Here is a 15166-nt window from a genome sequence, read left to right on the forward strand (position 1 = left end):
ATCTTTAGAGTAATTATACTGTAACATTATGTTAAAATGTAAAATAGGAATACTAGTATAATACTTCATAGGCATTTGCCTCATTTATTTCTTAGAATGACCTAATGTCATGAACATGTAACTGAGCAGGACCTATGGGGCCTTCCTGGGACAGACCCCTCTCCATATCTTCTGCTTGAACACCTCTCTGAAGTACCCCCATCATAACAGCATCTTGTATTTTCCCAAGTTTTTCAGATGCTAAAAGCCACCACCAACTGAAAGAAATTGATGACCAGGAGTATATAGCCCCAGACCTTTTGGAGCCTGAGGACTGATGGTGTTAACCCCTGTGACACCATGCTGGTACCTCACCATTAACCAGAGAATTGTGCATCAGATGATACATTCCTTGAGATGCTTCTGCCTCACCTGCCTTTAAAAATGGCATTTCAGGGAGTTCAGGGTTTTTGAGCAGGACCCACACATTGTCTGTTCAGGACCCTGCAATATACCTTCCTCCAAACTCTGATGTTTCACTTTGTTTGACCTCACTGTGGATCAGGACACAAACTTGCATTCGGTAAGAGGCACAGACTGAGGCTTACGTGCGCAGGTCACTTGTCCATGAACTTCACAACACGGCAAGTCCCCTACATACAAATGAGTTCCATTCCAAGAGTGCCATTTGTAAGTCCAATTTGTTCATAAGTCAAACAAAGTTACCCTAGGTACCCAGCTAACACAATCAGAGGGCAAGCTGCAGTTTCACCCACCCTGATGTTGCTGGAATACACGTTCGCATCTTTGAAAGCTCAAAACTTAAAAGTTCATATGTAGGGAATTGATTGTGATTTGGGAAGCAGGCTTTAAACCTAGTGGTGTGACCCTGAACACAAGCTCTCACCCTCCCAGTTATATGTTATTTTTATTTTGTTTTCTATTCAAGGCAGGTGAAATTGCTAGTGAGCACAATTTGTTTTAAGATAATTGTAGATTCTTCTCGTGAGGTTCATAGCAGTTGATCAGGCATCAGAAGTTAGTCCACTGTATAGCTGATGAATACTCCATGATATGGGGGTACCACAGTTTGTATAAAACTCAACTACAAAAGACGTTTGAGTTGTTGCCAGCTTGGGGCTGTTATAAATAAGACTGTTGTGAACATTCGTGTACAAATCTTTGTGTGAAGGTAAGTTTCCATTTCTCAGGATCAACCCTAGGAGTGCAGCTGTTGCCTTGTATGAGTTGTATATTTAGTTTTATAATTGAAATGTCCAAACCGTTTTTAAGAGTGGCCTATGCATTGAAATCTATTCTTTTATACCTTGTTTATACATTTTGTATTTACAGATTTCATTTTTGGAATGTATACTTCCCACAATAATTCTAAAGTTTGATAGCAAATGCAGTATGTGGTGGTTTGGGGATCTGGCTTTGAATCATGTGTTTTGGGAGTCTCTTTTTCTGGAGTGAGTCAAATAATAGATGAGCCAAACAGTCTCCTCAGCTTTTATATCACGAAGAGATTTTATTTTTCTTTTCTCGTTAACTCTATCCTGTGAAAAGAATATACATGAAATAGTATATGAAAAGAATGTACTTTCTAAGAGTTTTTAATGGTTATTGATTAAATGATGCTAAATTTTTCTGTGTTTAAAGGCATACCCAATTCATTTCGTCCTCAAATATAACCCTTCAAATATTTAACAACTGAACTCTTAAAGTGCTGTACTGAGTCTATAACTAATTGCTGCTGCTGCTAAGTCACTTCAGTCGTGTCCGACTGTGTGCGACCCCATAGACGGAAGCCCACCAGGCTCCCCCGTCCCTGGGATTCTCCAGGCAAGAACACTGGAGCGGGTTGCCATTTCCTTCTCCAATAACTAACTACAGGTGCTATTTTATTGTGGTAGCTCTTTGTGTAGGAGCCATTGCTTTGCTCTCTCCCATTAACATTTATGTAGCTGGCTCTTTTATAAGTAGCCGCCTGTAAACAGCTCTTGCAATAAATGAGTAGGTCTCTAGACTATGGTTGAAGGATAGCTTCTCTCCAGCAGGACAAATCAAGTGTATTTATTTCTTATCTTAACTCTTATACATCATATCTCAACTTCAGTACTTATGGCTGTTGCGTTTTTCCTCTGGTGTGTTTTATCTGCATCGTATCTGGTTTTGCTCTTGACTAGTCCTATAGGGTTTCACTTTTATTCTCACTTCCAATTGTTTTTTCCTTCATAATTAATTTTTCATATGTGTCCTCCTAGTTTTATTTTACTTTCATAATCCCTCTGATCTCTGTGATTTCTCAGCTTACACATAGTTCAAGAATGAAGTTTTTAAAAATATTTGCAGTGTATATATTTGCATAGGTAAAGCTCAGAAATGAATTAAGTATTTTTTAAAGCACTTCATGCATTTTGATCTCCAGATGGAATAGGCAGGTAGCATCGCATGTTTTAGGAATTCAAAAGTTAAATTTTGAAAGTTTAAAAATGAGTGCTTAGGAGGCCTGGGACTGTTACGAACAGTCATCAGTTACCTACTGTTTTTAACGATTACAGATGATCTCTGTGATTTCCTGTGACCACTGGATGTTTGTCCCTTCATGGACTGGAATTATCAAATGAAAACTACTCTTCACTAAACCTTAGGAAACTAAACTTTGATCAGATTAATTCATTCTGTCAAGCAAATAAAAACCTTATTTCTTTGTTAATAAATGAGTGTTAATGTGCAAAAGAGAACTTTAATGAACACTGCAAAGGTCATTATTTAGTAGTTTAATACTGTGCACAGGAAGTGAGCGACTCGATGAGGATTTCTCAACCTTGGCACCATTTGCATTTTGGACCAGATAATTCCTTACTGTGGGCGGCTGTCCTGTGCCTGGATGTGGACTTCGCGGCGTCCCTGGTCCCTACACACCACGGCAGTAACACGCCTCCCCACACGTCCTTATTAAGAACATCTCCAGACATTGCTCATGCTTAGAGTCGGGGTGGTGTCAAATCTCTTCTATTGAGAACCCCTGGGCACCTATATAAGATTGAGACATTTATGAAAGTTTCCTTCTTAACATCCTGGTACATGTCAATAGATTAAGTTGGATGTAATGAGGTAATAAAATAATCAAATTTTACTTCTTTATAGCTTATCTATCAGTCTAGCAGACAGCTTAGTCCTTATTCCTCCAGCCCATGGAGGAGTGAGAGCATGTTACCCCAAAACTGCACCATAATTCCATGGGAGGCAGGAAGACTGTGTTGCCCAGAACTCCGATGCCATGTTGCAGAGATGATGATGGTCCCGGGACCCAGGGACAGTTCCAGTTGCCTTGGCTTTGGAGCCAAGTTATGGCTCAAGCTGAGAATCCTCCAGGAAACTGAAAGCAACGTGTTCTCTTTTTTTCTTATGTCAGATTTAATCTTTAGGTTTCATTACTGCTAGATTTTCTCTGTAAAACCTCCAAGCCTAGGGATGGAGGCAGGCTTGTCTCCATCTATTTACATAAAATAGTAAAGTAAGGTACCCTGAACCCCGCTCACTCCCCAGTCTGGCTTCCTATACACTGGATCTTTTCTGACCTTTTCTCCCCCAGCAGAAATATGGCCCTGTTTATTGTCCATTCCTCCATGACTTCTGTCTATGGTTAGTGACTCTTGTTACGTATTTTCAGATGAGGAGTTAATAGTAATGGCTTCCAGATTAGCTTTTCGGTAAAGCTGAGAGAAGTAGAAAATTGACAACTACGCAGGGCCACTGACAAAGACGTTTTTAGTCAGAAAAGCCCTGGAGTGTTTGTAGCACATCGTAGAGCAGTACTTTGTCTGCATCCACACAATGGAGCTTGTGACTTCCAAAGCCTGGAAAGTCCCCCATTTGATGGACATAAGGTCCAGTCCAGTATCTGACCAGGGAGTGAGGGAATGAATAGCACTTTGTGGGCATTGTGAGGGATGGGGCGTGGGCTTGGGTAGGCAGATTTTCCTTCCTAAGAGAAAACTGAATTGTCTTTGATGCCCTGAATTTCTTTATCACCTGTATGCTGTCAAGCCATCAGATTTCAAGTCTGTGCTTTGCACCATGGCTTGAATATTCTTGTCACGTCCTCACTGGGAGTTTGAAAAGAGAAGGGCTCTCTCAGCTCCTTATCCCTCCTCTACTCCCCTGATACTGCCAGACTAATTGTCTTGGGCACAAGTTTTGCTGAATCACAACAATCTCCCGTGGGCCTCCACACCTGGCTCCATTTGGTCTATCCCCCTCTATCTCCTGCCACCAATACAAGGATCCTGATTTCCAGCAGACCAAGTTGTCTTTTTTTTAAACCAACTGTGAATGTACCAAGCTCATACCTGTTCTGTGCTTTTGCTTATGTTTTACATTCTTGTGTGGGATGAAAATATTCCTTCTTGACATCTGATCATATTTTTACTCATCATCCCAGGTTCAGCTGAAGCCCACCTCCTCTCTAGGCTAACCATAATGCATCTCTTCTATTCCATATTGATCTCGACTTGCTTTTATTCTGAAAGCATTGACTACTCACAGTACTCGTTTTAGCCCTTAGCAGTATATGTCTTTGTTCAAAGTGGTAACAAACAGCTTTGTGTGTATAGTTCACCTCTTCATCTTATTAATACCTCCCTGGAAGGCAAGTGTTTTGAGCTTTTTAAATTTCATAAGGATATATGCTTAACAGATATTTGGTAAAGATTTATATAAATGGCCGACCAGGCATTGGTTTTATTCTGATTCTAATCATACCGTGTGTAATCCCAGATTAAATTTAAGAAGGATGGGCTTTCAGAATGTCAGAGGAGGAAGGTATATTTCCTTAGATGAGAAACTAGAGTTAGAGGTATCTTGGGAAGGGATTTATCAACTAGGAATCTGTAAAAGGAAATCAGTTTAACTTATTTGGATTATGGTATTATGTGAATAATACCATAATAATTATTGGGATTATGTGAATTGTGGTATTATTAATGCCACTTTGAATATAAAATGTATGTTATACTGAGCCGGTAGTAGAAATGAATAATGACTTTAAGACATTTGATTTCCAAATTCTGATTTTGATTTTCTTCTTTTTAGACATCCAGATACCTCTCTTTCCTTCACGAATGGACATTTGAAAGTGCCCTTGTCAAAGATTCGCAAGCATGGAGTCCTCATCAATGCTGTCCTCCTTGAATGACGAGTGTAAATCAGACAATTACATTGAACCTCACTATAAGGAATGGTACCGAGTGGCCGTGGACACGCTGATTGAACATGGGTTAGATGCATACAAAGAATTTCTTGCCAAGGAACGAGTGTCAGACTTTCTAGCTGAGGAAGAAATTAATTACATTTTAAACAATGTTCAAAAAGTTGCACAAAGCACGTCACATGGTCCCGATAATTCCTGCGATGACGCGTCATCTTCAGGGACTTACTGGCCTGTGGAGTCCGATGTGGAAGCCCCAAATCTTGACTTAGGCTGGCCTTATGTAATGCCTGGACTCTTAGGGGGGACGCACATTGAGCTCCTCTTTCATCCACCAAGAGCACAACTGCTTACGATTAAGGAAACCATTCGGAAGATGATCAAAGAAGCAAGAAAGGTAATATTTCTGTCTCTAGATGAAAGATCTGAAACGTTGGAAATCACCAGAGTAGTATCAATACAGCAGTCTCCAGCCATTTTGGCATCAGGAACCAGTTTTGTGGAAGACTGTTTTTCCACAGACCAGGGTAGAGGGGGTGGGAGGAATGGTTTGGGGATGATTTGAGTGCATTACATTTATTGTGTGCTTTTTTTTTCTGTTATTCTTACATTGTCATATATAATGAAATAGTCGTGCCACTTGTCGTAATGCAGAATCAGGAGGAGCCCTGAGCTTGTCTTCCTGCAACTGGCCAGTCCCATCTGGGGGTGACAGGAGACAGTAGCAGCCCAGTGCTAGCATCACTGCCTCAGATCACCAGGCATTAGATTCTCATAAGGAATGAGCCATCTAGATCCCAGTAGTTCACAGCAGGGTTCATGCTCGTCTGAGAACTAATGCCACCCCTGATCTGAGAAGAGGCAGAGCTCAAACTGTAAAGAGAGCGATGCAGAGTGGCTGGAGAAACACACGAAGCCTCGCGTGTTCACCCTTCACTCACCCCCTGCTGTACAGCCCAGTTCCTAACAGACCTCAGACTGGTAGCAGCCCGTGACCCACGGGTTGGGGACGCATGGTATAATAGATACATATATTAATAAGAATCTCTACATATATAGACTATGCGTGTTACTTTCAGGAAATATACATACAAATATATAGGCAGGCTGTACTTCTCATATGTTGCAAGTTTCTGAGATCAGGTGTTGCGTCCCTGCTGCAGCTGGAGATTTCCTTCTCTTCATCATGTTCATACATCTAAGAGATCTTCATGCATGATATGTAAGGTGTATGGACTGGAAATGGGATGATTTGATGCATTCATAATCTAAATCATTTAACTTTTCCTTAATCTCTGAAAGGAAATATGTGATTAGTAAATCTAGGAAAACTTTCCTTGTTCATAAACGCACAGAGCCCTAATTCTTGCTCTGCTGCTGCTGCTAAGTCGCTTCAGTCGTGTCCGACTCTGTGCGACCCCCATAGATGGCAGCCCACCAGGCTCCCCCATCCCTGGGATTCTCCAGGCAAGAACACTGGAGTGGGTTGCCATTTCCTTCTCCAATGCATGAAAGTGAAAAGTGAAAGTGAAGTCGCTCAGTCGTGTCCAACCCCTAGCGACCCCATGGACTGCAGCCTACCAGGGTCCTCCATCCACGGGATTTTCCAGGCAAGAGTACTGGAGTGGGGTGCCATTGCCTTCTCCAATTCTTGCTCTGGATATAGTTTATTTTGGTAAATAAAACATTTTGTTGTTGTTCAGTTATTCAATGCTGTCTGACTCTTTGCAACTGCATGAACTGCAGCACACCAGGCTTCCCTGTCCTTCACTATCTCCTGGAGCTTGCTCAAACTCGTTTCCATTGAGTCAATGATGCCATCCGACTGTCTCATCCTCTGTTGCCCACTTCTCCTGCCCTCAATCTTTCCCAGCTTCACAGTCTTTTCCAATGAGTTGGCTCTTTGCATTAGGTGGCAAAAGTTTTGGAGCTTCGGCTGCCATCTTTCTAATGAATATTCAGGGTTTATTTTCTTTAGGATTGACTGGTTTGATCTTCTTGCAGTCCAAAGGACTCTCAAGAGCCTTCTCCAGCACCACAGTTCAAAAGCATCATTCCTTGATGCTCAGGCTTCTTCATGGTCCAGCTCTCACATCATTCATGACTACTGGAAAAACCATAGCTTTGACTGTATGGACCTTTGTTGACAAAGTGATGTCTCTGCTTTTTAACATGCTGTCTAGGTTTGTCATAGCTTTTTTTCTGAGGAACAAGTGGCTTAATTTCATGGCTGCAGTCACTGTCCACAGTGATTTTGGAGCCCAAGAAAATAAAATCTGTCACTGTTTCCATTATTTCCCCATCTATTTGTCATGAAGTGATGGGACCAGATGCCATGATCTTAGTGTTTTGAATGTTGAGTTTCAAGCCAGCTTTGCAATTTCCTCTTTTCACCCTCATCAAAGAGGCTCTTTTCTCTTCACTTTCTGCCATTAGAGTGGTATGATCTGCATGTCTGAGGTTGTTGATATTTCTCCTGGCAATCTTGATTCCAGCTTGAGCTTCATCCAGCCCAGCACTTCACATGATGTACTCTGCATACAAGTTAAATAAGCAGGGTGACAGTATACAGCCTTGACGTACTCCTTTCCTAATTTTGAACCAGCTCATTGCTCCATGTCTGGTTCTAACTGTTGCTTCTTGACTTGCATACAGGTTTCTCAGGAGGCAGGTGAGAAAATATTTCTTTCTCAGAAGGTAGTCTTGTTTTCCCTTCTCTAAGAATTTCCCACAGTTTGTTGTGATCCACACAGTCAAAGGATTTTGTGTAGTCAATGAAGCAGAAGTAGATGTTTTTCTGGAATTCTCTTGCTTTTTCTCTGTTCCAACGGATGTTGGCAATTTGATCGGGAGATCCTCTGTGTTTTTAATCCAGTTTGAACATCTGGAAATTCTCAGTTCACATACTGTTGAAGCCTGGCTTGGAGAATTTTGAGCATTACTTTGCTAGCATGTGAAATGAGTTCAATTGTGTGGTAATTTGAACATTCTTTGACACTGACTTTCTTTGGGATTGGAGTGAAAACTGACCTTTTCCAGTCCTGTGGCCACTGCTGAATTTTCCAAATTTGCCGGCATATTGAGTGCAGCACTTTCACAGCATCATCTTTTTAGGATTTGAAAGAGCTCAACTAGAATTCCATCACCTCCACTAGCTTTGTTTGTAGTAATGCTTCCTGAGGCTCACTTGACTTCAGACTCCAGGATGTCTGGCTCTAGATCAGTAACCACACCATTATGGTTGTCTGGGTCATTAAGACCTTTTTGTATAGTTCTTCTTGTATTCTTGCCACCTCTTCTTAATCTCTTCTGATTCTGTTATGTTCATACTATTTCTGTCTTTTATCGTGCCCATCTTTGCATGAAACATTCTCTTGGTATCTCTCATTTTCTTGATGAGATTGCTAGTCTTTCCCATTCTATTGTTTCTTTCTATTTATTTGCATTGTTCACTTAAGAAGGCTTTCTTATCTCTCCTTGCTATTCTTTGGAACTCTGCATTCAGATGGGGATTATCTTTCTTTTTCTCTTTTGCCTTTTCCATCTCTTCTTTTCTCAGCTATTTGTAAGGCCTCCTCAGACAACCATTTTCCTTTTTTTTTTTTTTTTTGGGGGGGGTGGATGGTTTTGACACTGCCTCCTATATAATGTTATAAACTTTCATCTGTAGTTCTTCAGGCACTCTATCAGATCTAATCTCTTGAATCTATTTATCCCTTGAATAAAGCATAGATTTTCTTATTTATTTCCTGAGTTGTGTGAAAACAGTATTTAGTCAGGCTTGATAATGTAAAATTCTGAAGTAACTTTCTGAGGTGTTTAGCATGTTAGGGTGTCTGTTTTCTTTATGAAATATTTATATTGGCTTATCAATCTCAGAAATTCTATCACAGAGCTCAGACGAAACTGTAGAAATATTTTTTAACTAACATCATAAAGCTTATTGAGAGCTTTCTATGTACTCAGCACCATGATAGGTGTTTTGGACATTACAACACGATTTCCGAAGTTGTTTATTGAGTTTTAAAATATATAAACAAAAGATTATGATCATTAACTATGAAATGTCTATTTCTTAGTTATGGACACCGTGTTGTTGTTGTTGTTCCGTTGCTAAGTAGTGTCTGACTCTTGGCGACCCCGTGGACTACAGCACAGCAGGCTCCTCTGTCCTCTACTATCTCCTGGAGTTTGCTCAAACTCATGTTCATTGAGTCAGTGATGCTATTTAACCATCTCACTTCTGCCACCCACTTCTCCTTTTGCCTTCAATCTTTCCCAGCATCAGGTTCTTTTCTAATAAGTCAGCTTTTTGAATCAGGTGCTTCAGCTACAGCATCAGTCTTTCCAATGAATGTTCAGGGTTGATTTCCTTTAGGATTGACTAGTTTGATCTCCTTACTGTCCAGAGGACTCTCAAGAGTCTTCTCCAGAACCACAGTTCAAAAGCATCAGTTATTCAGCGTTCAGTCTTCTTATGGTCAAATTCTTACATTCTTACATAACTACTGGAAAAAAACATAGCTTTGACTATTCAAACTTTTGTTGGCAAAGTGATATCTCTGCTTTTTAATATGCTATCTAGGTTGGTCACAGCTTTCCTTCCAATGAGAAAATGTCTTTATTTCATGACTGCAGTTACTGTCTGCAGTGATTTTGGAGCCCCCAAAATGAAGTCTTTCATTATTTCCATTGTTTCCCCATCTGTTTGCCATGAAGTGTTGTGACTGGATGCCATGATCTTAGTGTTTTTCATGTTGAGTTTTTGGCCAGCTTTTTCACTCTCCTCTTTCACCTTCATCAGGAGGCTCTTTAGTTCCTCTTCACTTTCTGCCATTAGAGTGGGGTATTATCTGCATATCTGAGGTTGTTGATGTTTCTCATTGCCTTCTTGATTCCACCTTGAGATTCATCCAGCCCAGCATTTCACATGATGTACTCTGCATGTATGTTAAATAAGCAAGGTGACAATATACAGACTTGACATACTCCTTTCCAAGTTTTGAACCAATTCTTTGTTCTATGTCTGGTTCTAACTATTGCTTCTTGACATGCATACAGGTTTCACAGGAGACAGGTAAGGTGGTCTGGCGTTCCTATCTTTTTAAGTATTTTCCACAGTTTATTGTGATCCACACAGTGGACCTATACATACTCTGTACATCTATGGATACTTCTCTATGTATACTATACAGTAAAGAAATTTAGACCTAAAAGGGGTTTGGGATGCAGACATACCTGGCATTGCTTTCTTTCATGTCTATGAGACGCAGAGATGCTTGGGAAAGCGTGCTTTTAGGAAGTACAGAGGTATTAGATTCCTTGAAACCCACAGGGACATGACAGTTTGCAAGACAGGCAACTAAGAATCTCTAGTTCTCATTAAGGAGACACAATGTTCCAAGACCAATGTCACATGCAGGCTTTGCAAAGTAAGGTGATTTTTTACCCCCTTAGATCTTCAAAGCTCAAATAAGCTGACTTTGTACTCGTATTAACCCCTTTAGCAGGATTACATTAAGAAATCACTCATCTATTCCAGTTGTTAAAAATTAGCTGTAGAATCAGGCCCATGGTAGGTATCCAGACTTTCACTGAATAAGTTGAACTATGAGAATTTTAAAAACTGGACTATTCTACGCTCTGTAAACAAATTCTACAGTGTATTTTGTAAAACAGCACAACTCGAGAATATATACATATACTCATATATAAACTCATATATATTCTCGAGTTGTGCTGTTTTACAAAATACAACTGTAGAATTTGTTTACAGAGCATAGAATAATGCAGTTTTTAAAATTCTCATAGTTCAATTTATATATAAATTCAGTATATTAGTTCAGTATATACGAGTCCTTGTATAGGTAATATAGAGCTTCCCTTGTAGCTCAGCTGGTGAAGAATCTGCCTGCAATGCAGGACACCTGGGTTCGATCCCTGGGTTGGGAAGATCTACTGGAGAAGGGAAAGGCTACCCACTCCAGTATTCTATCCTGGAGAATTCCATGGACAGTATAGTCCATGGGGTCGCAAAGAGTCGGACACGACTGAGCAACTTTCACTTCACTTTCACTTCATAGGTAATATAACAAATACCAAGTAGTAATATTTGTGAATTTCTGTTTGGGGAGACGGTATGCTTTTGAACTACAGTGTTAACTGAAAAATGCATCAGTGAAGCTTCATATTTTTATTATGTTAATCTTTGCAGTTATTAGTTCATCAGCCTGAACCCCAGGCAGTCTCCTTTGGGGCACTGCACATCTGTGATACAAAGTGAAATTCAGGAGCTAGCCTGAGTTCTCAGGCAAGCACTCAGTGGACACTGAACATTAGTCATGACCTTCTGATGTATTTTTGTTCTAATGTGACAGCTATTTACTTAGTAAACCTTTAACAGTAATATCCTCTGCCTGGTCATTGTCTGCTGGGAATTCCCACTTGAATTAGCAAACAAGGAACTCAAAGTCCAAACGGTAAAACAATAATATGATGCTTTGTTTCTCTTTCACCAATTCCAAGTGGCATAAAATAAGGAAGAATTTTACCTTTACACTTACCCAAGGTATGTATATTACCTTGCATACATATATCTATTCTGAATTCAAAGAAAGAGAATTATTTGAACTTTATAAGTTGAGTAAAATGAAATTGACTATAAATCACAGTAGATAACAGTGGTTTTCTGTTATTTTCCCCAAAGCATTGGAGAATGTGTTTGTTGCTTACCAGATTTAATACATATTTTGACCAAATGGGCTATAAATATATGAGATGTATGTTATGCTAGTATTTTGGAAGTTTCTTGCTATGTCACAATGTTAATTTAAAGATTTTTGAAGGATCCAATACTCCAGAGAAGACACAGTTATTGACCACATTTTTAAACAATTTTGCACTGCTTGCCCATAAGTCCTGTGAAAAATGTTAAAATAAGAAAAGAAAATATTGCTGTGAAATATTATGAAATCATAGCTTGTCAAAACACGTTGCCTTGGAAATATTCTGCCTGCTTTTCATGACTCAGCAGCTGAGTTAGGCTCTTGTAAACCTTCAGATTCTAGCCTATTAGTTATCATCAAAAACTTTTTGTTTCTGAACTATTTTCAGGGGATGAATTCTCTTTACTGATAACTGTCAATGAATTGTCACGAGAGGATGAAATGTACAAAGAGGATTATCTTTTTTTTTTTCTGATAAAGTACTTGAATAATGTTTATTTTGGAGGACAGAATGAAGTTCCTTGCTTCCACATTTCTTAGGGAAAGTCTTTTGTTTTTTAATTTTATTTTTGGCTGTGCTGTGCTTTCATTGCTGCTTGCCAGCTTTCTCTAGTTGCACTGAGCAGGGCTCCTCTCTGGTTGCCTTGTGCGGGCTTCTCACTGCAACAGTTTCTATTGCTTCAGAGCGCAGGCTCTGGGGTGCAGGGAGCTCTGTAGTGTGGGGTGCAGACTTAACTGCCCTGTGGGGTGTGGAAGCTCCCCGAACCGAAGATCGAACCCATGTCCCTTGGATTGGCAGGTGAATTCTTAACCACTTCTTCACCGCCAGGGAAGTCTATGGAAATTCTGTTCTTAATCATTATGAGACTATGGAGCTATGAGGTCGTAACAAGTAATGCAAGGAACCAGCATAGCTGAACCCAGTAACAATCTCAGAGAAGAATTTAAATTTGTTTTCACTATTCTGCTTGCAAATGAGATAAACTGCTTATGAAATAAATGTCATTTAATAGAAAAAAAAATAAAAATAAAAAGAATTCAAAAGCAGTTTTCTTAGAGGTCCAAATATTTGAAGTCCTATCATAACCACCAAACTAGCCTTCCAGTTCCTTGAGAATGGAAATAAAAATGATGCTATATCTCATCTCTCTTGTCTGGGAATATTTTGTTTTTGAACTTTGCTAATTTATTGCATTTGCTTTATCTCTGAATCATTCTGCTTTTATAAGAAGAATATAATCTTTATAGCATTTCAAGGATTCATAGATTTGTATTTATTAATTTTATTTTTGCCAGTTGTCACTTACAAGTTGTTCAGAAAGATGTTTTCTTTTCTTTTTCTTTTGCAAATTTGATTATTTGAGAAGTTTCCTATGAGAAAATCCAGTTGTAGGTAGTACCTTGTGCCCTAAGAGGATCTTATTTTTATTTACTGGCTCTTTGTTAACCTCCTTCTATTTATGTTACTGTATGGTTGACATAATTATATTTGGTTCAACTTTATAAAGTCTGATAGCGTCTAGCAAGACTTTTCCCAGGTAATTATTTGGCTCTCAAGAAGTGTTCCCAAGATGATATATGCATTTATTACTAATTACCATGAATACCTCTTATGAAAATGTCTCCTCTAATTACTTTGAAAAGTCATCTTTCATTAAAGTCACTTTTCTTATAGCCACTCAGTGGTAGATATCCATAAAGTCATCATTTTTGATCATCTTGAATATGTAAATGTTTAAGCAGATACTGCTGGTTTTTGTTTCCTAATTCTAGCCTAGTGTCTTCTGTGGGATGTGACTCTTACTCTTGTGAAATATGGAGAAGTCACATAAGCAAAAATCTAGTGAGAATTAGGCCAGCGTGATTCCCAAGGTGCTCAGACCTGCATCTCCTGAGTTAAGTCTTGGTTGCTCCCTGAGTCACCGTTCCTGGGTGTGTCTGTTATGGCCTCAGGATCCTTAATACTAACAGAAACTGAAGTACCGGGTGGCCCCATTGCCTCAAAGTGAAAGGTGGCTGATAATGGAGACTTTTCCCGGGACTTGATGGGTGCAATCAAAGTGCTGGCGGCTTGATAGCTAACCAGTTGTGGATTGAACAAGTCATGGTGCCTCTCCAGGTATCTCCACTTGTTTAATGAAAGACACAAAGCGAAACCTTTTAGGGTTTTTTAAATCGAATGTTCCTGCCCAAATCTCTAACAGCAGTTATGAAGTCACGATGATTTCCGTGTGTCATATTCCTTCATTACGTGGGTAGAATTCACTGTGTCACTTTCACTGCCACTTCTTTGCAGTCGTATCCTGCCCAGCTAAGGGATATTTATGTGTTTATCCCTGCCTTTATTATCTCTCTCCTGATGTGTTCAATGCTTATTAAGAATTTCCTCTCTGTACCCTTCCTATTTCAACACTCACCATGAATATTTCATTCTTTAAATTTGAGTCAAAATTAGTTTCTTCCAGGAAATAGCTTTTGCTTAGTCAGATTTAATGACCGTAGTATCCTGTGATGTTAATTTAATAGCTTTTCTTTGAGTAAATGCATTATATGTGTGTGTAAATGTGTGTGTGGATCTGTGTCTGTGTGTCTGTGTGTGTTGAGGAAAGAGAGAGAAATCTTGTTAAGAATCTTTTTTACAAAATTTTTATTGGTGTAGTTATAGTTGCTTTACAATGTTGTATTAATGTCTACTGTACAGCAAAGTGAATCAGCCATATGTATCCATATATCTCCTCTTCGTTGAATTTCCTTCCCATTTTAGGTTATCACAGAGCAATCAGTAGAGTTCCCTGTGCTGTTCAGTAGATTCTCATTAGTTATCTATTTTATACATAGTATCAATAGTATATATATATAAATCCCAATCTCTCAACTCGTCCCATCCCCCCTTCCCCTTTGGTATCCCTACGTTCTCTATATCTGTGTCTATTTTTGCTTCATAGATAAGATCATCTCTACCAGTTCTTTTTTCAGATTCCACATATATACATTAATATGTGTTTTGGTTTTTCTGACTTATTTCACTCTGTATGGCAGTCTATGGGTCCATCCATGTCCCTACAGATGACTCAGTTTTGTCCCTTTTTGTGAATGAGTAATATTCCATTGTATATATACACTACATCTTCTTTATTTCATCTGTCATTGGACATTTAGGTTGTTTCGATGTCCTGGCTATTGTAAACAGTGCTGCAGTGAACACTCACTGGGGTACATGTGTCTTTTTCAATAATGATTTTCTCTG

General features: G+C 39.3%; 1 protein-coding gene across 1 annotated transcript in view; it reads left to right on the plus strand.

Moving 5' to 3' along the window:
• FAM83B (family with sequence similarity 83 member B) overlaps positions 1 to 15166 on the plus strand; it is a 99302-nt gene that overhangs the window by 16540 nt on the left and 67596 nt on the right. Inside the window, exon 2 of the mRNA XM_070360708.1 lies at positions 5080 to 5591. Coding sequence (XP_070216809.1) covers positions 5148 to 5591 — 444 coding nt within the window. The 5' untranslated portion in view covers positions 5080 to 5147. The remainder of the gene's footprint in view (positions 1 to 5079; positions 5592 to 15166) is intronic.

This window comes from Bos mutus, chromosome 23 (assembly GCF_027580195.1).
Source record: "Bos mutus isolate GX-2022 chromosome 23, NWIPB_WYAK_1.1, whole genome shotgun sequence".
Lineage (NCBI taxonomy): Eukaryota > Metazoa > Chordata > Mammalia > Artiodactyla > Bovidae > Bos > Bos mutus.